Genomic DNA, 24,909 nt, shown 5'->3' with positions numbered 1-24,909 from the left:
CGAGTCTCAGTTTTTTTACTGGTTGCTGTAAACACCGATTTTTGATTACCTAAATGCAGCTAAAGTCATAACTGAAATAAACAGAAATGGAATTAAGATGTGGAGTATGCATATATTAGTGCCATTATTGACAAACTATTACCATCATGTAGGACTTTTCGCCATATTTTGCGACAAGATCCACACAGGCGGCTGTCAGTAAAAGACCACGCGCACACAAACACACACATCGCGAGATGCAAAAGTTTTTTTTTCTCCATTCGGCGTGCGTTATTAAATTCAATAAAACTCTCACCAGTCCTTACTCCTTATTTGCGTCTAATACCCCAGTTTGTCACGGGGGCATGAATGAAATGTTAAAGTAAGGCTTCCTGCTGATTTGATTCAGAAGGGCACTTTTTTGTCAGACGGCTCACGGTCAGGTATACATCCGCGCTAAAATATCAAGGTAGAAGTCATCTTAGCTGGCATAGAATAGACCCTGCTCCCAACCCAATTTTGAGAATAGATTAACGGCGATATTTTATTGCGCGATAAGAGTCTCGCGCTAACACAGCACGATAATGGCCCACCACTAATTTTTAATAGTTTGAAGTGATATGTTGTGTGGGTTTGTGTTGTATATTACGATAATACACTGCCAGTGCACTTTCTGTTATCTTACACACTTCTCTATATATTATTTGTTCTACATTATAATATTTTTAAACTACTAAAATGTTAATAAAAGTCACTTTGTTACTCTGTAGAGTTTAGTTTTCAACATCAGAAGTCGACAGAGCAGAGATCAACATCCCAAAACATTTGTGATTGATATGATTGATCGCAGCTGGTCCCTCATCTGTAATCAGTAATACTCCAATCAGATTGATCCAAGCCTACAATAAATAGACCGATTTCACCCTACTGCCTTATCTTCGTTTTGGAAGAATCCCCCCCCCCCCCCCCCTTCCACCCCAACTGATCTCGGACCCTCTTTCATGCTAAATGACCAGGCGGGAGCCCTGGGCTTGATTATCCTGGGCTCAGGGTTCTCTCCCAGGAAAGCATGCCAAATCTGCATTCAGTATCAAGCAATATTTAGGTGTGAACTTTTGATGTGTAGTTAATTCATTTATTTTCTTTTCGGGTTAGACCCTTTATTAATCTGGGGTCGCCACAGCGGATGCTCTTCCAGCTGCAACCCATCACTGGGAAACACTCATACACTTTCATTCACACTACGGACAATTTTTAGCTTACCCAATCCCCCTATAGCGCATGTGTTTGGACTTGTGGGGGGAAACCGGAGCACCCGGAGGAAACCCACGCCAACACAGGGAGAACATGCAAACTCCACACAGAAATGCCAACTGATCCAGCCGAGGCTTGAACTACAACCTTCTTGCTGTGAGACGACAGCACGATACCTACTGCGCCACTGCGTCGCCCTGAAATGTATTATCTTAAAAAGGTTTTTGTGAAAAGGAAATGACTTTATAATATTTAATGTAAAAACAAACTTGAATCACCACAGTCTCCAGATAATGTAAAAACCTCTGAAATGGAGACCAAGGAAATATAACTTGGTACACTTCTTCCTTGTATTTAACCACAAAGCTTAATGGGGCTGTAGTTCTCTAGTGCTTCCATGAGTTGATGTAAAAGTTGTGTATATTTCAGCAGCATATGATTGCTAAAGTGAGAAGCCTCAAAGCAAAAAACAATTATACATTTCCCCCTTCTAAGTTTAGATGTAGATAGGTAGCCTACATCATGATGCACATAAATCATCCAGGGCTCAACAATAAGGACTGCCCGGTGGCCCGGGGCCAGCGTGAAAGACGCTCGGGACAGTAGACAGGATTGTTACTGGCCCCTTTCGGCCAGTAACGGTGAGCATGCTATTTTTTTTATAACATGATAACAATTAAGACAGCGAAAAGATGGCAACATCTAACTATGAGGCTAAAAGAAAACGTCCGTTTCTAAAGTCTTGGAAGCAGACAAGTACATGGGTACAAAAATAAGAAACTGAAAAAAAGAATGACAAAAAAGAAAAGAAAAAAAGAGTTGTCGGTTTGGCAAGCCTTTTTTATAAAAATTATTTAGAATTGCAATAAAATACCAGCACATTTTTCATACAGCTCTTTCGTTTGCATGAAATCAAACTAATTTTGCTCAGTATACATTTATTAAAAATTTTTAAATGTTTAAATTCTAGATATCATAGACATTCATAGACATTATTTTGCCACATTATTTAACATATGTGGCTAAGAAATAGCTATTAACTTTTTTTTTTTTTTGGTGGGGCCAGTGAAAATTTTGCCAGGGCAAGTAAAAACCTCAACCACTGGCCCAAACGGCCCAGTAGAAAAAATCCTTAGCGTTGAACCCTGTCATCCCTTTCCATAATAATAATAATTCACTGCTCTTATTCCATGTTTCATGTGTACATTGAGCAGCATGTCTAGTATTCCTCCAGGATGAATGGATGTATTGTGAAAGAGCCAAACATTCCAGGAAATAAGTGTTCCCTCCCCACCCGAGTCTCCTTCCAAGGCCCAGACCGGCTGCTTGTTTCTGCAGGAGCTGTGTTAAAACCCAGCAAAGCCCAATACAGAGCCCTGGGGCACCTCTGCTGCTACACTGTATAAATGATTCTATGACAAAAACTCATTAGAGCAAATGTTTTTATTATTTTAACTTTTAAGCTGATCAGGTTTCAACTTAGTTTTTTAGAACTTAATATATTAATCAGTTTGATTTAAGTTGAGATGTATAAAGGTTCATTAGTCAGCAAGAATTGTTTTAACAATGCAGCAAATGGCTAAAACAGGCTGTAATTCTTAATAGATCACTTGTAACGTGTACAAAATGTCCCTCAAAAATGAATGAAAGTTCTCCCCGCTCTTTAGTTCGCAGTCCCTATTGGAACCCGCATCGACCCTAGATTCTTATAGCAATCAGACAAGTTTGGTGAAGGAAAAATCATGGTTTGGGGTTGCATTCAGTATGGGGTGTGTGAGAGATCTGCAGAGTGGATGATCAACATCAACAGCCTGAGGTATCAAGACATTTGTGCTGCCCATTACATTACAAACCACAGGAGAGGGACAATTCTCCAGCAGGAGAGCGCTCCTTCTCATACTTCAGCCTCCAAATCAAAGCTCCTGAAAGCAAAGAAGGTCAAGCTGCTCCAGAATTGGTCCGCCAAGTCACCAGACATGAACATTATTGAGCATGTCTGGGGTAAGATGAAGGAGGAGGCGTTGAAGATGCTCCACTGCAACAGGACTTCAAATTCTATACTGGATGTTCATTCTTTCTTTTTTTTTTTTTCGGCTTAGTCCCTTTATTAACCAGGGGTAGCCACAGCGGAATGAACCTCCAACTTATCCAGCATATGTTTTACACAGTGGATGATATTCCAGTTGCAACCAGTACCATTATGTAATATTAAATATATGTTATAATTAATCAAGACAAAAAAATAATAACTTATGAATGAATAAATACAACCACAGTTATGTAATATTGATATATGTACTAGTTTATTAGATGATAGTGTAAACCGATATCTCTGGTCTGTTATTTATAGAAATGTAGATTATTATATTAAAAATGGTGATTTGATTCTAGTTTTAATAGGCTATTCTGATTTTTTAAAGCGACCTTTTTGATTTAAAACACGATATTAATAAGTGGAGTGCAAAACTAAATTTATTAAATTCTTCAAATATGCTATTTTATATAGTAGTATTGTGCTGTTTTCTCTGCTACCGGAGTAATTTAATTTTATACGTATAACTAGCCTAAGCTCCCATTACAAAGAGGATCTTACACTGTTTCTAATAAGAAAAAAACAACATGTACACCTATTTATAAAATAACAATATCTTTAAAATATGTTTTATCTTTACTCAAATTACACAGTAATAAATATACTATTATAATAATGATATAGTTGTCGGGTGGGAAAGTGACATGCTTATTTAATTTCCTATTCGTGAATGAAAATGAGCACATCTGTGGGCAGCAACAGGCAAAATGTTTCTCAGAATCAATGAATCCCAAACCTTAGCGATCACAGAAGTGTCATTCATTCATTCATTCAGTCTGAAATCCTGTTTCAGAATGAACATCTACGCAGAGCCTAAGCACAACAAAAACAACATTCCTCCGCAAGATGCGTGCAGTTTTGTTGGTAGCCGCCAGAGGGCCAGAAGGTATATAGTGCAGCTCTAAAATGACTCCATGTGCTGTGTTGGCTGCTACATTTCATAAAATTACTGCGTAAGTAGTATAGAAAATGTAAATGTGTTTTTTCAAGGGTAGTGTGCTACAAGGTTGTCACATGTAGTGTTCACTAGATGGATGGGTTTACTGCATGTTTGGTCTTTTTAGTGCACAAAGTAACTGGAAGGGCATCCACTGCGTAAAACATGTGCTGGATAAGTTGGCGGTTCATTCCGCTGTGGTGACCCCAGAGTAATAAAAGGACTAAGCCAAAAAGAAAATGAATGAATGAATGGCTGAGTTATTAATAAACCAGATAAAGGTTAAAAATAACCAAACAAAGCACCAAATATTTAACCCATCTGAGGTATTAATAAACCCAATAAAGGTTACAAAAACCCAACTGGTTGAGTTATTAACACAACAAAGCACCAAATATTTCACCCAGCTGGTTGAGTTATTATTATACCCAATAAAGGTTAAAAATAACCCAACAAAGCACCAAATATTTAACCCAACTGGTTATTAATAACACCAATAAAGGTTAGAAATAACCCAACCAAGTACCAAATATTCAACCCAACTGGTTGAGTTATTAGTAAACCCAATAAATGTTAAAAAAAATAACCCAACAAAGCATCAAATATTTAACCCAACTGGTTAAGTTATTAAATAAATAATCCAATAAAGGTTAAAAATAACCCAACAAAGAACCAACTATTTAATCCAACTGGTTGAGTTATTAATAAACCCAATGAAGGTTAGACATAACCCAACTGGTTGAGTTATTAAATAAATAACCCAATAAAAGTTAAAAATAACCCAACAAAGAACCAAATATTTAACCCAACCGGTTATTAATAACACCAATAAAGGTTAGAAATAACCCAACAAAGAGCCAAATATTTAACCCAACAGGTTGAGTTATTAATAAACCCAATAAAGGTTAAAAATAACCCAACAGGTTATTAATAACACCAATAAAGGTTAGAAATAACCCAACCAAACACCAAATATTTAACCCAACTGGTTGAGTTACTAAATAAATAATCCAATAAAGCAGTGGTTCTCAAACTTTTTTCATCAAGTACCACCTTAGAAAAAAATCGTCTCTCCAAGTACCACCTTATGACGCCTTTTTTTTTAACCAGTATTAAAAAATAGCGTCGTAGGCCTAATTAAGCAGCTACAGGTGTGCACAGTTTAAAAACGATGCAGATTACTTCCTATTATTAAGAATATGTATTAATGTCAGTCACTTTAAACATTTTAAATAGTCTGAACATTAACTGTGCTTGCAGATAAAAAAAAAGTTTTAGTTAAAATGTGCTTTTAAAAATTCATTAAAAAATGGCGCTGTTCTTAAAAAGTAAAAAGAAAACTGCTGTACTTAAATCTAAAGTATTCATAGTAGCCTATTCATCAAAAGCTGGAAATGCTGCTTGGACCTTATAAATATAGGCTATATGTCATATTGCTACACTTTCAGACAAATCTTGAAATATATGTTAAATGTATATGACGGGGTTCATACAGGCACAGCCTAATGAAAATCAATTCCAGCACCTATTTTTTTTTTCAAGACTGACATGCTATGTATTGAAGACCTGAAATGTATTCTCAGCAACCCATAAAATATTGCATAGGAATAGATACAAATAAAAAACATTAAAAATAATATTTATTAATCATATATTAATAATATAATAAACCTGCACTAAATGCTTGTGAAATCTTTTTGTACTCAAGTAAAAATACTATTGCACTGCTAAAATAACAACATTTTTAGTAAATAATGCTAATATTTGGTAAAAGTACAAAGTACTCTTTTAAAAAGTACTAGTTGGTTACTTTTGAATAAAAAATCAGATTTTCATTATGAAATCACTTTTTTTAAGTGTAAACCTGATTTAATGGTTTGATTGCTTAAATCCCAAAGCTACGTGTATAGGAATATGCACTAACAAAGGAAGTATGGTCGATTTTTCCTTTCATGACAATTAATCTTTTTCAATAGCACTGGTAAAACTACCAAATAATCTTTAAGGCCATAGAGACACTTTTTGCCCATTTTTTAAAAAATATATTTTTAAGCTTTGAAAGGTTAAAGTATATGGTAAAAAGATTTTTATTTAGCCTTTTATTTACATATTTTACACTATTTTTCTTTACAATATGGCAAATTTGTTTCTTCAATAGCTGTACATCACATGTAGATTTTATTTTACACTTGATCTTAATCTAAAATAGAAACGTAAAAAAAATACAAGTACACTGTCAGTAAAAAATAAAACAAATGACTTTATTTTACTTGAGGTATTTGAAATGTGACAACAATACATTTATCAAAGCAGTGCTTTAAGAGTCTTATTGTAAATTTTGATAAATAAACAATAAGTAACAATGGATTGCTTTGATCTGTAATGCTTTAGGACAGATCAGAATACAGCTAAATGTATAAATCACACATATACCTCATCCAGAAACATTTCCAGCATAATTCTTTTGTCGTAAAGAAACAAAAAAGCTCCACCTTTGCTAAAGTTTCACTTGACAACACAGCCAAATAAGAAGACCATTAGCATTGTTATCGATCATGCATCAATCTATTTCTAAATACTTCATAACTTTAAATACTTTTGACTAAATTTAGTCAAGGAGCAAAGATAAATAATGTCTACTTTAATAGTGGAAAGATCGCGATTGTATTCTATCTGAGCACACAGGCGATCATGAGAGGACTTGCAGTTCATTTGAAAAAAGCATATTTAAGAGCTCGCATATCTGTTTTAGTGATTTGCGTACATGAATGCGCTCTCGTGTTAAAATAAAGCACTCGCCACATTTGCAGAAATGAGTAATTGCGCAATACCTCCATTCCCGCGCCGCCATTCAGAATGTATTTAGAGGAGTGACAGGTCAGAGTCGAGTCGACTGGCTGTCGGAGAGCGAAACGTGTTTGTAGATCATCAAAAAGGCAGGAAATATGTCCGCGGTTAAATTACTCTGCTAGACATATCTATAGTGAAAACATCCGAGAAGCATTATTCCAACAAAACATTTGTTTTTAAGTAGTTTTTTCTGTCTCTGCAACACAGAAAGCATTTGTCCCGCCCTTACGTTTCACGCAACTAGACAAGGTCGACTGTGATTGGCTACTTTTCATGTCAGTCAAATCACGCTTCAGAATCTATTCTTAAACTTCGGAAACTGATTTATAGCAGCTTATGACACAATGCACTAAAATAAACACTCTAAGCACAGCGCTGTGATCGTACACTTCACAAAACAGCCAATGCTGATCACATCGATGTTATATTACACATTTGAGGATTAAAAGTGTTAATTGTTTCTTTCATTATTCAGCGATTCCTCCGCGTACCACTAGGAGGAAGCCCGCGTACCACTAGTGGTACGCGTACCACAGTTTGAGAACCACTGCAATAAAGGTTAAAAATAACCCAACAAAGCACCAAATATTTAACCCAACTGGTTATTAATAACACCAATAAAGGTTAGAAATAACCCTACCAAGTACCAAATATTCAACCCAACTGGTTGAGTTATTAGTAAACCCAATAAATGTTAAAAAATAACCCAACAAAGCATCAAATATTTAACCCAACTGGTTAAGTTATTAAATAAATAATCCAATAAAGGTTAAAAATAACCCAACAAAGAACCAACTATTTAACCCAACTGGTTGAGTTATTAATAAACCCAATGAAGGTTAGACATAACCCAACTGGTTGAGTTATTAAATAAATAACCCAATAAAAGTTAAAAATAACCCAACAAAGAACCAAATATTTAACCCAACCGGTTATTAATAACACCAATAAAGGTTAGAAATAACCCAACAAAGAGCCAAATATTTAACCCAACAGGTTGAGTTATTAATAAACCCAATAAAGGTTAAAAATAACCCAACAAATAACCAAATATTTAACCCAACAGGCAGGCACGTGCACACATAGGGCTCAACCTGTGCAGTGCACATGCCCTTTTTAGTCTTGGATAGAAAGTGCCCTTCCAAAATGATCAAAAGTGCCCCCGCGACGCGGCACACTCTCGGTCCCGCTCTTCAGTAGGCGCGTGACAACACCGGTCTGAGTACGCGCGCGACAACACCGCTCTTCAGTACGCGCGCACCCCCCCCCCACCCCCCCCCCCCCCCCCGCTCTTCAAAAAATTTATCCTGCACATGCCCTTCAGACGGTCTCTGCACGGTCCTGCCAACAGGTTATTAATAACACCAATAAAGGTTAGAAATAACCCAACCAAACACCAAATATTTAACCCAACTGGTTGAGTTACTAAATAAATAATCCAATAAAGGTTAAAAATAATCTAACAAAGCACCAGATTTTTAACTCAATAGGTTAAGTTATTAATACATAACCCACATAAAGGTAAGAAATAACCCAACCAAGCACCAAATATTTTTAACTCAACCACTGGGTTAAATAAATAACTCAGCGTATTTTAGAGTGTAATATCGACTCTATTATCGAAGCTGATGCTTTGTTGTTTCAGATTATCTTCAGATGTGAATACAGACGCTGCTACACTGAGTAAATAAACCATATTATTTCCCCTGAGCCTCATTGATTGATCTCTTGTGGAATATTCAGTGTTATCTATAGGCATATTTAATAAAGCGATCATGTCTCTTTAACACATCAACATGGGACTCGAGGAAAACGTGCTGAATACATAAGTGCATTGCGTCACTGAACATCACGCTCTTAACATTTTGCAGGTTCCTCGAAGAAAATGTGTCCCTGACACAATGGCATCATAACATACGCTTTCCCATTGAGTTTCTGCGCATTTGCATGACTGCGAGGCGTCTAAATGAGAGAAAAACCTAAACGGCGCAGCGCAGACACATGTTCGACACTGGAATCCCAACACGTAGTTATCCTTATATGGGCATTTTCCTGTTTGACAGTGTTACGTCACTGCATGACGCGGGAGCAGGTGCAGACGATGAAACTGAAGGGGTCATGAAATAAGACACGGTGTATTAGATATGCATTTAATTATTTCCCACTGCAAAACGGATTAAATTAATACAGTTAGATCCATAAAGGCATTAGGCAATGCTTTCCACATCACTGTCTTATTTTCATAAATATAAAAGCTTATTTAAATACAATAAAACGTCATTTAATTATCAGACAAGATGGGCTGCCTATATGTCAAACATGAGCCTCGGTTTGCACGAAATGATCGCATTTTAAAACACGTCATATACACAAAAGTCCTACATTATGCATTTCAGGCTCCATCAGAATTTTATGAATGAACATGTCGAAGAGACCACTTTTATCCGTCTCATAGGGGTTACTGATTCACCGCGCGCAGCTTTAATACAGCAGCGCCAATTTACTCAAACACATTGTTAATTACGAATTAAAATGTAACCATCATGTGCACAAACATACTCTGAAAGCTTATATGCCCCCCTCTTGTGTGCTCTGCAGAGGCGCTCCCCGCGCGAGGAAATGGTTCAGTCCGTTTCATTCATAAAATTCAGACGACTATAAATAGGAGCTCGCGGAGCTGAGTGTCACTTGCCAGGTTTATCAACCTGGAGAGAGCGACTCCAACATCAAGAAGCGAGGCGTCTGGATCATTAAAGCTGGACTCTGGAAGGTATTAGAAATGTTCCCGAGCAAAGAGAAGACTGAGACGGACTCCCCATCCTCTATGGCCGGGGAAACCCGCCCGCAAAAACCGATGGACAGCAGCAGCAGCGCACAGGTATGACTGTCTGTCAGTGCTTTCACTTTCATGCATCAGCAGAAAACCCACTCAGTTGGTGCATGTGGATAATGCATATGCATTATATGATCTGTTTATAATATTAATTATAAAAATGACAATTTTATAAACATTCCCATATGCAATGGCTTTTGAACAGCACGCATTGTTTAATGCTTCATCTGTTTGTCTCACGTTGAATGTGATGTTTTGCATCTTCGCGATGCAGGTGAAGCATTGTAAAGGAAATGCAGCTGTTCATTGAGAAAAATAAACCCATTGAGGAGAGCCCACAGCGGCTCTGCGTAAGCATTGACGTCAGAGACAATGCAAAAGTTAAATATTGATCAGGAGACTATTTTTAGATCCTCGAGTGTATTTAAAGCAGGACTCTCAAAAAGATCACCACTGTCAATTATAGAGTATGTTTTACAAATGCTTCTATCTGTAATACTAACAGCGGAATTTATTATGTCCATCGCGGTCGCAGGGCGAGTCTCCGGGCGCGTTCGTCCCGACGGTCACAGCGATCTCCAGCACCCCAGACCTGCAGTGGATGGTCCAGCCGACCATCATCACCTCCGTGTCTCCGTCTCAAGGCAGAACCGACAGCAATGAACCGGCAAAGAGCAAACCAGCGGGAAACAAAGGGAAATGCGCTGCGCGGAAGAGCAAGAGCGAGCAGGTAGATACTGCATTCACTGCATGCTCCGAGTGTGTGGGATTGATGGGGATGCAGCTCTTGCTCTGGCATGTTGCCTAGACCGCCAGCATCCACTTTATATTCAGGTCACAGCGAGTCTGCAACAATAGACTATTTTTAGACGCATTGCAGTGCGCGTTTGCCATTGGTGTTTAGTTGGAGGATAGAAGTCATGCTTTTTTTCTGGTTTGTTGTTGTTGCATGCATTGATTGCTCGTGATGACAAGCGCATTTGGTCTCGCTTTGTGCAGCTCTCTCCTGAGGAAGAGGAGAAGAAGAGGATCAGGAGAGAGAGGAATAAAATGGCTGCAGCGAAGTGCCGCAACAGACGGAGAGAGCTCACCGACACGCTCCAGGCCGTGAGTGCAGACAACACCACACTAACATTCAGCCCTGAAAGCTGCACTTCATCACCCTGGAGAACAAAACGGTGTATATAGGGTGCATCTGTGGGAAATAATATGATGTACACTGCGAACAAATGCTTTTCTTAAATTCTTTTTAGATTTTTTGTCTTGTTTCTAGTCCAAATATCTAAATCAAGAAGCATTTTCTAGACAAGCAAAACATATTGTCTTGTTTTGAGAAATAATATGCCAATATTAAGTGAGTTTTTCCTTAAAACAAGCAAAATAATCCGCCAATGGGGTAAGCAAAATAATCTTGTTTTTTCTTTTGACGTAAGATTATTTTTATTTAGTTGTAACACATGCTTAAAAAGGCAGATTACACACAATTAATTTTAATTTAGTTTACTTTAAATAGTAGCTTTTCTCAGTACCTAGCTCAATTATTTTTTATTATTTTTGTTTATTTATTTATTGGTTAAACACATTTGAATTAATTTGGATTATTGTACATTATTATACAATGTATTTATTTGTAGTATTAGCAATAAAATATTTTTATCTTTAAAAAAATTATATTAAAATTTCATTTTATGTAAAAAGTTCTCAACATTACCCTCAAAATTAAAAAAAAAATTATTGTGTTACTGTAGTTTCATTGGTGTCCAACAGTGTGTGGCTTAATTGTAACACCCTGTTACAACGAACCTCGCTGTGTCACGTCTTCCTCAAAACTGGCTGGCAGACATTGTGGCTGCGTCCGAAACCGCCTACTACTCAGTAGGTACTGCATTTGAATTTAAACGTACTACTCGGCCGTTAGAAAAGTACGTTCTATACAGTATGAATGTGAAAAGTATGAATGGAATTCGGACATACTACATCCGCCATTTTGTCATGGTCACGTGACCTACGTGCGTCAGTTGCGTCGCTTTACTTCCATTAATGAATTCGCTCGCGGGGCATCATGGGATAGCACAGCATGCATGGGATGCGCACTCCGGAATCTCGCCGGAAGTAGTAAGTCATCCGGGTACTTTTCGCGTACTGATTTTCGAATTCTATGAATTCGGACATACTACTCGGCTCGCATACTAATTTTAGCATACTATATAGTATGGAAGTATGCGGTTTTGGACGCAGCCTATGAATGCGAAAAGTATGAATGTAATTAGGAAATACTACATCTGCCATTTTGAAAAGGTCACGTGACCTACCTGCATCAATTGCGTCGCTTTACTCCCATTCATGAATTCGCTCGCGGAACGTCATGGGATAGCACAGTATGCATGGGATGCGCACTCTAGAATCTCGCCGGAAGTAGTAAGTCATCCGGGTACTTCTCGCATACTGATTGTCGAATTCTATGAATTCGGACATACTACTCGGCTTACATACTGATTTTAGCGTACGATATAGTATGGAAGTATGCGGTTTCGGACACAGCCTGTGTGTTTTACATCTTTCAAAATGGTTTCATCGTTTAGCCTAGAAGACGGTAATCACAGCAATATAAGATTTTACTAACATACTTACACAGAATTTGTTAAACAAAAAAAATATCGACCATAATAAAAATACTTTTATGCCACTTTTTGGCAGGAAGACATCTGCCGACTCTGTGGTGAAAACCTCGGAAGCATGCCATGGTTAACCCTGAGCAAATACCTTAAAACTCTGTTACATTTTACCCTGCGTTACTTTTTATAGTCTCAGTGTGCACGCTTAACTCTGAGTTGGTCAACTCAAAGTCATACAACAGCCCAAAATCAAACAACATGCGCTAGACATCAAAGGCACAAATCTGAAAATTCTGTCGACATTTAGGCCCTGATTACACTGTCAGGTCTTAACGCCCAATTCGGATTTGTTGCCTATATCTGATTTTTTTTGCCTGCCCGTTTACACGTTCATTTAATCGTGACCCCTATCTGATTCATGTGTTTACACTTACCATACAATTTACGAAGTCATGCATGCGTAAAGGCGGGTTCTAGCATCTGTGCCACACTAGCCACGATGGAAGATATTGTCTTGCTTTTAGTTCTGTGAAATATGTGATCGCCCAACTTTAAAATGATTTTGAGGTGGAGGAGGAAGGAATGGGTCGCCATCGCTGCTTGTGTCTGTGGCAGGGCTCACCGATCTTGTTCCTGGAGGTCCGTTGCCCTGCAGGGTTTAGCTCCAACTTGCCTCAACACACCTGCCTGGGTGTTTCAAGTATACCTTGTAAGACCTTTACTAGCTTGTTCAGGTGTGTTTGATTAGGGTTGGAGCAAAAATATGCAGGACACCGACCCTCCAGGAACAAGTTTGGTGATCCCTGGTGTATGGTTTATATATGGTGTCCTCCACTATTCAGAGGAATTTTTGGGTATGAGAGAGATCTCAGGTCTGGTTGGAGCAAATTGTGGTGAATGGCTATTTTCCTCCTCTGTTTTTCTAAGTCATTAAACTGCAGAGAAGTACCACATTCTGGCAAGTTTAATGAAGTACAAATGCCTCAGTAAATCCGATCTGACCGTTTACATAATAGTCGCATTGTCACATATCCGATTTATATCTGATTTATTTCCACATATGAAGGAGGCCTGAAACCGATCTCTGAAAACCCGATTGCGTGCATTTTTTTGTGTTTACACGGTCATAGAACAAATCAGATCTGTCACATATGAGCAAAAAATCTCAATTGGGTCATATTTAACTGGCAGTGTAAACGGGGTCTTAGTCTCCCGTCACTTTCTCAAGACCTGTTTGACTTTTTTTCTTCTATTGAACAGAAAATATATTTTAAAGAAAGCTGGTAGCCTTGACTCCCATAGTATTTGTTTTTACTACCGTGGGAGTCAGTGAATACAGATTTGTTTTTCTCCCAAAATATTTTCGTTTGTGTTCAACAGTAGAAAGAAACTCAGTTTTGGAAACAGTTTTGACTTGGGAAAGAGAGTCAATAGTTAATTTTCAGTGTACGCCATAAAGTTTCTGAAAATATCAAGTTGATTTATCTCTGTCAGTGGTTTATAATCCTTTTTTATTTTCTCCAGGAAACAGATAAGCTAGAAGAAGACAAAGCTGCCCTCCAGGCTGAAATCGAGAGCCTCCTGAAGGAGAAGGAGCGGCTGGAGTATGTCCTGGCCTCTCATAAACCTCTTTGCCAAATGCCCGAAGAGCTGGACTGCTTGTTCCCTGAGTCCCCTCAGCCTCTTCCCGCTCCAGAATCGTCCAGCAAACTCCCAGAGGACAGTCCGCAAGATGCCGCCTCACTGCAGGACCTGGAGATCCCTACAGTACCGTCAAGCGCCATTTCTGGGAACTCCAACATCCTGCTGTGTTCCAGCGCGGAGGTCAGCTTGTGCGACCTAGAGCCGTCTCTGGATGTCAGGGACGAGCTTCTGGCCGGCAGCGGTGGGGATGATGATCGTGTTTCGGCTCGTTCCGTCCCAGACATCGACCTAAGCGGCTCGCTGGGCATCACAGACTGGGAGACGCTCTACAAGTCAGTGGCCAATGATCTGGAGCCTTTGAGCACCCCAGTGGTGAGCACTTCCACCCCCACCTGCAGCAACTACCTGTCCGTGTTTACCTTCGCCTGCCCTGAGCTGGACTCCCTGGCCGAGGGACTGGACGTTTGCAAATGTGGCGTGACCAAAGCAGAGTCTAGCGTCGATATCCTCAACTCTCCAACCCTTCTTGCCTTATAAATGTACATGAAAAAGGTCGTTGCACACTGAAGTCCGAAATTCTCATATGCATTTTTTCGTGTCTGAAAAATTCGTCACACACACAAACTTGCCGAGTCTGATGCATATTAATTTTTCTGATAAAACACAAAACATTTAACAGTCGATTCAAGCAGTGATGCTTTGTTCTCCTCAAAGGAGGAAGGAACGTTCACCTCCTTCTCAAACACCTGTGTGGGATTATCCAGAAATGCAGAATCTGTTTCAGGAAATCAGTGGAAGTTTGATACTTTGCTTGTGATACTTCAGTCACATAAAACACATTTCCGTTCATAAACGAATCTTGAACAGAGACTTCAGTCTCTTCAGTCTATACAAGGGACGGGTAAACGCTGTCCTGGAGGGCCGGTGTCTTGCAGTTTTGCTTCTACGCTAATCAACCACACCTGAACATGCTAATCAGTGTATTCAAAATCACTAGAAAGCTATAGGCAGCAGGTGTGTTTGTTTAGGGTGGAAGCAGGGCACTGGACCTCCAGGACCGAGTTTGCCCATCCCTAGTCTATACAGTAGTCCATAACACAGGTGTTCCTGGAGAGCCGCAACTCAGCACAGTTCCAGCCCTAATTAAACACACTTGATCAAACTAACTGAGTCCTTCAGGCTTGTTTGAAATCTAAAGGTAAAGGCTTGTTTATACTTTAGCATCCAGCGATCGCCTTGAAGATTGCTCGTAGTCATGCATTTATACTTCTGCATGCTGTTTGTGTTGCTCTGCTATAGCACTTCCGAAACGCTAGCTGGCAGTAGGTGTTATGCTCCTCTGTGTCAAGCTTCTTCAGAAGTGTTTAGTTTTTTCTGAACGCTACCTCAATGTACAAGTAGCTAAAACTTGCTCATTCAGATGCGGGAACTGGCGGACTTGCAACAACTAGAAATCATAAGGTAAACACAAATCAAAAGTCTTGTTCTGGAGCTCCATCATGCGACTCGACACTTTAGAACACTCGCTCCATCAGGCTCGCAGGCTGGCTATCAGCATTGCCCACACTTGTCACAGCTACCAAGCCGACCAATCACAGAGCTTGTGCTACGTGTCTCTGTACGGTGCAGTTACATTTTTTGAGAGGCTATGCAACAGCTCGAAGGCTGCGCCGGACTATACACGTAAGCTTGGCATAGATGTATAAATCATCCTTCAGTGTACTGATACATGGTTGAAACTAAACTGTGCAGGATTGCGGCCCATCAGAAACTGAATTTGACATCCCTGCATCCCTGCTACAGAAGTGTTTCTCAACCATCCACCACACGCATTACTATACGACAGCATTCTGCATTGACTTTTGCTCGTATGGTGGCTCTGAACTGTCAAAACACCTCTCAAAATACTTTTATGGATACAAAAAACTAAAGAGTTCAAACTCACAAAAGTTTCTAAGCAAGTGTGTAAATACATTTGACCCAACGTGAGGTCGAATTTATTCTTTAGCGTGCGAAAATTTCTTTGTTCTCCTCAAAGGAGGAAGGAGCGTTCACCTCCTTTTCAAACACCTGAGGGGGATTATCCTGAAATGCAAAGTGTGTTTCAGGAAATCAGTAGAAGTTTGATACTTTGCTTGTGATACTTCAGTCACATAACACACCTTTACGGTCATAAATGAATCTTGAACAGAGACTCCAGTCTATATCAGGGATAGGCAAACTCTGTCTTGGAGGGCCGCTTGTCTTGCAGAGGTTTGCTTCTTCAGAGTTTATGGTAATCAACCACACCTGAACATGCTAATCAGTGTATTCAAGATCACTAGAGAGCTATTGACCTTATTCTAAAATGCGGAAGTGCGCCTGTTTTCGCGATTGTCTTAGAACTTCTGTTTCAGTCGCCTATGGCGGAAATGACAAGGAATAATAAACGGCAAAAAACGGTCAAACTACTTGCTCTACAAACAAATGTTTGTATGACTATACAGACCAAGTAGAATAATACAACAAGGAAATATCAGTTTGCAACATCAAACAACGAAACGAGCAGTTTTTAATGTCTAAAAATGAATGGAAGTGAATGAGACCAGAAGTCTCGTGCCAAAAAGATTCAAATGGCAGCGCCCGCTCGTCTGCGGAGAATGAGGTCAATAGGCAGGTGTGTTTGTTTAGGGTGGGAGCAGGGCATCTCCTAGTCTATACAGTAGTCTACAGCACAGGTGTCAAACTGAGCAGCTCTGCACAGTTTAGTTCCAACACTAATTAAACACACCTGAGCAAACCTACTGAGTCCTTCAGGCTTGTTTGAAACCTACAAGTAAAGCCGTGGTCACACTGCACCTTTTTTGCCACGTAGACCAGGCATGTGCACAGATAGGGCTCAACCTGCACATGCCCTTTTTTCTTTTGGATAAAAAGTTCCCTTCAAAAATGAACTAAAGTGCGCTCTTCAGTCCGCGACTGTCAACCAGATCCCCTCTCCCCGCTCTGTGGTTCGCAGTCATCTCTCACCAACCCCCCTCATCATCCAACCCCCCACACTTTTTGGTTTTCTCAGCACAAGCCTCTTGGACACTCTCTGCATGATACTGACAAGGACTTCCATTCATACGCAAGCGAATGCGGCAGACCGGAATCGCATGTCGTGTGACAAATTTCGCAGTTCGCTGCATTCGAAAGTTCAAGCTTGGTGAACTCTGACCTGCGAAATCGCATCATGTGACCACATGAGATCAATAAAAGATTAAAACATGACCTCTCTGGACCCAAATAAAAAATATGGACCAATCGCTCGCTCGCTAATCATCTTGTTTAATCCCATCCCTTTTTTCAGCGCCGTACGACAGATTTTCGCATGTTCAAACTCTAGTTTGACCGTGGCAGAAGTGTGTTAAAGCTGGGTTGAAACTAAACTGTGCAGGGTTGCGGCCCTCAAGGAACTGAATTTGACATCCCTGGTCTACAGCAGTGTTTCTCAACCCTCCACCACATTCTGTCTTTATATCACGCATTATTATAAAGAGCATTCTGCATTTTGACTTTTGCTCGTACGGTGTCTTTGAACTGTCAAAACACCTCTCAAAACGCGTTCTCAAAAAGAGTTCAATCCCGACCTGAATTTTTTAACAACGTATGAAAGTTTCTGAGCCAGCGTGTAAATACATTTGACCAGGGATCACCAAGCTTGTTCCTGGAGGTCCGGTGTCCTGCAGATTGTAGCTCCAACCTTAATCAAACACACCTGAACAAGCTAATCAAGGTCTTACTAGGTATACTTGAAACACCCAGGCAGGTGTGTTGAGGCAAGCTGGAGCTAAACCCTGCAGGGACACCGGACCTCCGGGAACTAGATTGGTGACCCCTAAATTTGACCCAACGTTTTTTTTTAACGTTTGAAAATTTCAGATTCAGTGTGCAATGACTAACTGATGTAACGTCACGATATTGTTCTTAATATCTATGGGATATCACGGTGTTATGATGTCCAGATGTGTGATGTTGGTGTGAGGCCAGCTGTTCTATGGCTGCTGCTGCGTCCATGTAATGTGTGCGGGACGGGGGTTTACTTTCTTCCAGATACATTCGATGTAGCCTAAATACAAGAGCATGGATAATTATCTTTACGAGCAGATATGAACTATGCTCCGGTTTGAAACGCATGCACGAGATATCATGAGTTTATATATATATAGTTATATATATAAATATATATACCATATATAGTATATATGTATCAGTTCCATATTTGTTTGATCTGGTGCTAAGTTCAGTGGAATTGACTGCAGTTTTGTGTTCGTTTTCTATGGCAATAGGTTATCGACTCGTGTTGTGCTTGAATATAACAGCCATCCGACTTCTCGCATACCTCAGTGTCATCATTCAGCCGTGTTTCCACGTTGTTTTTACATGTTTAGAGTTTTCCATGAAAACATCCAGTGCTATATCGATGGAGATGTATTTTATGATAATTTATTTTTCTACATTTTAAATTTGACGTCTTCGTCAAATGAAAAGAGCAAAAATGAGCATTGATTGCTGAATAAATATTCAAAAATATACAACCATGCGGGTGGTGTTTTGTGTCCTTTGTTTGGAAATAAATGGCAAAAGGATGTACTAAATCAGTTACTCCTACACCAGTAAATTCAGTTGGATTTAATATTTTTGGATTATTAAAGCTGCCAACAAGTAAACATTTCAATTGGTACACTCACCGGCTACACCTTATTAATACCGGGTTGGACCCCCTTTTGCCTTCAGAACTGCCTCAATCCTTCATGGAATAGATTCAACAAGGCACTGGAAATATTCCTCAGAGATTTTGCTCCATATTGACATGATAGCATAACACAGTTGCTGCAGATTTGTCGGCTGCACATCCATGATGCGTTCTCCCATTCCACCACATCTCATAGATACTCTATTGGATCGAATTCTGGGGACTGTGGAGGCCATTTGAGTACAGTGAACTCATCGTCATGTTCAAGAAACCAGTCTGAGATGATTGGCGCTTTATGACACGGTGTGTTATCCTGCTGGAAGTAGCCATCAGAAGATGGAGACACTGTGGCCATAAAGGTCTGGACACGGTCAGCAACAATACTCAGGTAGGCTGTGGTGTTGACACCATGCTCAATTGGTACTAATGAGCCCATGAATGGATAGAGGAGGCCCATGAACACAAGTTTAAGAAATATCAACTTGAGAGCCAGGAGAATGGATGGATCGCCTGAAATTTAGCAGTAGAGGTGGGTTTTATGGGGTTTGCAGGGCAGTCACTCTGGAGAACTCTCGGGCTGCTGGAAATTAAAGGAATGGCCCAGAAACGGCTTGCAGGAAAGGTCACTGAAGAGGTGGAAGCAACATCTTGCTGGATTTGGCAACAAAGATAGGTTTAGTGGAAAAGCCAACCTGTTGAAAGACAAACCATATCACAGAGTTGGGTGGTGGTCAGCAGGAGTAGATCCAGGACACTGGATCTGCTGTCGAGCCCTCCCAAGGTGTCATGGGCTTAAATCGGTGAACACCAAGGAAAGGAGGATGCCCATCTGATGTCCGGCTGTAACCACCAACCCTTTTATAGAGTATATCTTTAACACTGGTGCTGAAGGAATTAAGGTGCAGGGCAGAATACCTGTAAAGGTGGGCCAGTTGCGATGGTCCCGTTGTATTTTGCATATAGCCCAAAGTGTGTCAAGAAAATCTCCCCCACACCATTACACCACCACCACCAGCCTGAACTGTTGATACAAGGCAGGATGGATCCATGCTTTTATGTTGCTGATGCCAAACTCTGACCCGGCAATCCGAATGTGGCAGCAGAAATCAAGACTCATCAAACCAGGCAACGTTTCTCCAATCTTCTGTTGTTCAATTGTAGTGAACCTGTGTGAATTGACCATACGTAGTAGTGATGCATGAATGGTGGTTATATTCGCGGGCACTGCGGATAATCCGCGGGTCGGGTAATAAAAAATACATTATGACTAATTGCGGGTTGGTTGCGGGTGAATGTAGCAGGACATGGCAGTGGACCAGCGAAAAAAACAGAGAGTGGACTTTGCAGAATGGGAAGATGAGATGCCCAAAATAATGGATAAAGTGCAAGAGTAGCCTACTGTTCAAACTTTCAGTTAGAGGAGTCCTCAGAGGAAAATCTGCTCTCGTTCTGGGAGAAACAAGATTGCCTATTTCCACAACTGTAGCGCCTTGCGAGGAGAATCTCGTGCATTCCTTCAACAAGCGGTGAAAGCAAACGCTCATTCATCGCATCTGGCTGCGTTTTGAAGGCGAGGTAGAATCGCCCGAATTTAGGCACAGTAGAAGCTGATCTTTTTTTTGCACAGTGCAAAGATAAAGGCCAAGTAAACACAACTAGGCTGAAGTGGCACCCTTTTTGTTTTTCTTCTTCCTGTATCTGTAAAAGCTAAAATGTCTTAATTTTACTTTCTGTATTTGAAAATGAAGAAAATGTCATCTAAAGACAAACTTCATTCATTTTCTTGTCGGCTTAGTCCCTTTATTAATCTGGGGTCGCCACAGCGGAATGAACCGCCACGTTTTTACGCAGCGGATGCCCTTCCAGCCGCAACCCATCTTTGGGAAACATCCACACACACATTCACACACACACTCATACACTACAGACAATTTAGCCTTCCCAATTCACCTGTACCGCATGTCTTTGGACTGTGGGGAGACCTGAGTACCCGAAGGAAACCCACGCGAACACGGGAACATGCAAACTCCACACAGAAACGCCAACTGAGCCAACCTTTTTGCTGTGAGGCAAACGTGCTACCCACTGCGCCACTGCGTCGCCTTAAAGACAAACTTTTGTTTTTATAAATAAATATTAATTTTAAAACTTTTACAATTAACGTAGGCTATTATTTTACTATCAAAGATGCGCAGATTAGTTCACTGAATCTGCTGTTAATATCCACGGTGACCTATCATCATGCCTAAAACAAAGAATCAGGTGACTGTGATTGTGGTTACTATGAGAGAGGATAACCAGCCTGGGGTGCGAGTCCCAAAACCATCGTTAGCCAACTAAGGTCACAAATTCCGCCGTTACAAACATAGTTTGTTGATTTGCCGTACCCCAAATCCATCGTTCCAACGAATATTTGCAAGCTGCGTCGCAAACTTGTGCACTTGCAACTACACATCTGGAGCTGTAGTTAGAAACATAGTTCCTGTGTTCTATTCCAAGTTATCCCCCCTATGACCTATTTTTTTAGAATATTCTAACATACAAAGTTGCAATGATTAAAAATAAAATAGCATTCAGGTCATCTCGCTCAGGTGTAATTTGCTTTCAAAGTATTTTTCCAGTTCAGTTTTAGCGATCTTCATGTTTACAATTGTGCTCCATTCGCAGTGCACTTTGAAAACATTGATGTCATTTTGAACACAGCCTCATGTTGAAAGCTAAAGGTGACCTATTATTTAACAGCGGAATTTATGTAACGTCGCCAAAGCCTGTGAAAACAAAACGCATACGTTAATTATTTTAATTTATAGTGGGTTTTTTATTAGTATTGTACTGACATGGGCCTGCTGTTTAGAACTTTCTGCAGTGGTTTTCACGTGTCAAATTGTAAAAGTAGACTAAAAAATCTTTTTCAAAATAAATGAACAATATCCTACTTAATAATAATATTAATCATCATCATCATCATTAATATTATTGATATTATTATTGAAGTAGAATTTTAAAATTACCTAATAAATAATAAATTTCATTTTTTTTTAAATCGCCTCATTATTTATTTATTTATATAATTTATATGTGATATTAGAATACGTGTTAGCTTTCGTAAGTGATTTTATGTTTTAGAATAGAATATGGTTTCCCAGGGATGGGTTGCGGCTGGAAGGGCATCCGCTGTGTAAAAACTTGCTGGATAAGTTGGCGGTTCATTCCGCTGTGGCGACCCCAGATTAATAAAAGGACTAAGCCGACAAGAAAATGAATGAATGAATAGAATATGGGTTATTCTAAATAGTATTTGTAAAGGAAACACAGGCTCTATATGTGGCATTTACATATATTTCAGTTAATATGGAAAGCGAGTGCATGTTTTTACCAAAACTAATATTGGATTTTATTTCAAATGTAAGTTTGTGTAAAAAAATATAATTTGCACAAAGAAATGATGGGGGTTTTCTCTAACGTTCCTCCACCCTGTTTAGAGCACCATTATGGGTGCGTGGTTCAATGATAAATTTGCGACAGAGAAACTACGAGAATTGGGAAACACTCGTCACTACATCATTCTTTTCCTAAATGATATCGTACTATGATAGTTCAGCCGCGAGTTTTGTTGTTTGGGAAATGCACCCCTGATTGTGACACTTGAGGGCTAGTAAAATGCGAAGTATCCTTTTAACTTTTAATAAAATGTTTCAGATGATTTTTAAGCGAATTCTTCGGAAGCATCTCTTGAATTCTTCCACCCCAGCTGCTGGAAATAAACCATAAAATTACATATATTTTTTTTTAACATTGTACTGAACTCAATAGTTCACAAGTTTATCTTCTTTTGTGTTCAACCAAAGAGCTTAGAATGACCAAGAGGCGACACTCAATAAAACGTTCCATTGCAACAGTAGCGCCCAGCAACAGCCCCGGATTCCGCCATTTTGGAGAGAAAGCATTCAGCCGTCCTTTGGATCTTATCCGCTTTTTAAGTGGTGACATGTTTGTGATGTACTGTATGTAATACTGTTTCCGGGTCCAAGCCGCCGTTCATTTGAGTGGAGAAATCATTCGTTTATGATCACTTTTTATTCATATCACACATTAAAGTTAATTTTATGTAGAATCATAGTGTACACAACAATCTCTGGGCTTGCTGCATAACAAATATCAAAATTTTAACAATTTATAAAAAAATGAATCACTTTCTGGCCATTGGATATTAGGCACGGACATATATATTGCGATCGTGACTTTCTAAAGTATTAAATCGCTTTGTAAACATTTATTATTACCATTTTATGAGTCTCCCCATTCAGTTGAATAGAGCGCTTGGACCCGGAAGCCTCTCCGCGTGACGTCACACCTAACAAGCGGATTGCTTTCGGGATGGCACGCAGCTGCTTTGTTTTTTATTTATTTATTTATTTAAAAAGCACATTAAAGCTGAGATACAACCTGAAAGATAACAATACAACACTTACTATGACAATCATCAGCACTTTTAATAGTTAACTTATAATCTGCTGTTGTTCTATTGGAGTTTTCATTCCAAAATGGCCGCCGCGCCATCTAGTGGCTGTTTACCAAATAGCACTAGAGTGTCGCCTCTTGGTGATTCTACGCTCTTTGGTTCAACAGAAGAAAGTCAAACCGGTTTGGAACAAGTGAAGGGTGAAAAATCGATGACAGAAGGCTCGGTTTTGGGTGAACTACCCATTTAAAAGGAAGTGCGACATAAATCATAACATGATTGGTGTGGAAGTTAATCGTAAATATAGGAATATTATAATTGACTTAGAATAGAATAAAAAGTCAAACATGTTTGGAACAAGTGAGAAAACGCTGACAGAATGTTCAGTTTTGTGTGAACTACCCCTTTAAAAGAAGATGTGACCGACATCATCATAACATTTGGACACTTCAGTCAGCAGCGGAGGAGCTCGTATTCGTCCGCGTGTCCAGACGCCGAGCCGGAATGTTTGTTTTCTGGTTTCTAAGGGGTGGAGCGAGCCTCTGCTCCTCACTTCTGCACTTCTCCATGTGTGTTTTCCCTTGCACTTCATTTCTCCATCCTCCCTGCTGACGTCCGACTTCCGCATTCCTCGCTTTTCCCGATCGGGGGGATCAGGGATCAGAGCTGATGCAACGATTCCCGCTTTTTAAGATATACTCGCGACCCCAGGCTGACGTCACAAAGGGACTCCACTCGCTCACCTCGAGGCCGAAGTCAGGTAGGAGGACAACTTTGGTAACTTTTGCACGGGGGTTGCTTCGAGTTTTGGGTTTGCGTTGCTTCACTGCCGTGCCTGAAGCGCGCGATTTTTTTGCGCATCACAGTTGCACCGCTGTGCGAACGCGGTGTTCTCGCGTGCACTCGGGTGGTGTCTCAAAACCTATCGCGTTCCCTGTGTAGGATGCATCTTTTTGCGCATCTCCGCGGACGCGGAGATGCGCAAAAAGATACATCCTACACAGGGAACGCGCTAGGTTTTGAGACACCACCCGAGTGCACGCGCAAGCTCTTCCGCCGCGGAGATGCGCAAAAAAGCATCCCACACAGGGAACACACCAGATTTGAAGACACATGCAAGAACAAAACCTTACATTGCAAAAAAATAAGCGACTTCATATGTACCCGACATTCTGCCATGCACACACTTTAAACGCAACCTGATTTGAACATGTCCATCTTGTACATATGTCACTATCTAGGTGATACTGAGGAGGATGAGGAATGGGACTGACAAACTCAACACCGCTTATACACAAGTTCGTGTGTTACATAAGAGAAACTTCCGCTTGGAGATCTCATTGAGTCACTGCAGGGCGTGGTGCAAATGCAACATTCACATTTAAGTGCTCTTTAGATTATTAGTGCACTATATAGTGTGCTAGGATTGGGGTAAAGTTGGTTTTACATCCGCACATTCGTTCGCATAACTTGTGACACGCTCCCCATTGTTTACTGTGGTGCTTTCTGACTTCAAAACAACGTCA

At 40.0% G+C, this 24,909-nt stretch overlaps 2 protein-coding genes across 5 annotated transcripts in view; both read left to right on the top strand.

The window, feature by feature from the left end:
* The first annotated feature begins 10,223 nt into the window (after positions 1–10,223).
* fosaa (v-fos FBJ murine osteosarcoma viral oncogene homolog Aa) lies at positions 10,224–15,790 on the top strand. The gene is made up of 4 exons (XM_021467492.3): positions 10,224–10,325; positions 10,451–10,675; positions 10,945–11,052; positions 14,085–15,790. The coding sequence occupies exons 1-4, from the start codon at positions 10,239–10,241 to the stop codon at positions 14,739–14,741; spliced, it is 1,077 nt and encodes a 358-aa protein (XP_021323167.1). The 5' UTR covers positions 10,224–10,238; the 3' UTR covers positions 14,742–15,790.
* Positions 15,791–24,009: 8,219 nt separating this feature from the next.
* jdp2a (Jun dimerization protein 2a) overlaps positions 24,010–24,909 on the top strand; it is a 32,413-nt gene continuing 31,513 nt past the window's right edge. For all 4 annotated transcript variants that reach the window (XR_012392944.1, XM_073927703.1, XM_005158934.6 and 1 more), the window contains exon 1: positions 24,010–24,143. Coding sequence is in view for 3 of the 4 variants with exons in the window: in XM_073927703.1 (XP_073783804.1) it covers positions 24,053–24,143 (91 nt within the window). In the remaining variant the exon portion in view is untranslated. The remainder of the gene's footprint in view (positions 24,144–24,909) is intronic.

Source organism: Danio rerio, chromosome 17, assembly GCF_049306965.1.
Source record: "Danio rerio strain Tuebingen ecotype United States chromosome 17, GRCz12tu, whole genome shotgun sequence".
Classification (NCBI taxonomy): Eukaryota; Metazoa; Chordata; class Actinopteri; order Cypriniformes; family Danionidae; genus Danio; species Danio rerio.
Note: the sequence above shows the minus strand (reverse complement) of the source record. Positions and strands in the feature narration are given on the sequence as shown.

Bases quoted from the DNA above. Each gene is read 5' to 3' on its own strand.
- fosaa (XM_021467492.3), top strand. From the start codon at position 10,239: ATGCAGCTGTTCATTGAGAAAAATAAACCCATTGAGGAGAGCCCACAG. The intron at 10,326-10,450 runs GTTAAATATTGA...TAATACTAACAG, and splicing joins ACGTCAGAGACAATGCAAAA to CGGAATTTATTATGTCCATC. The intron at 10,676-10,944 runs GTAGATACTGCA...CGCTTTGTGCAG, and splicing joins GGAAGAGCAAGAGCGAGCAG to CTCTCTCCTGAGGAAGAGGA.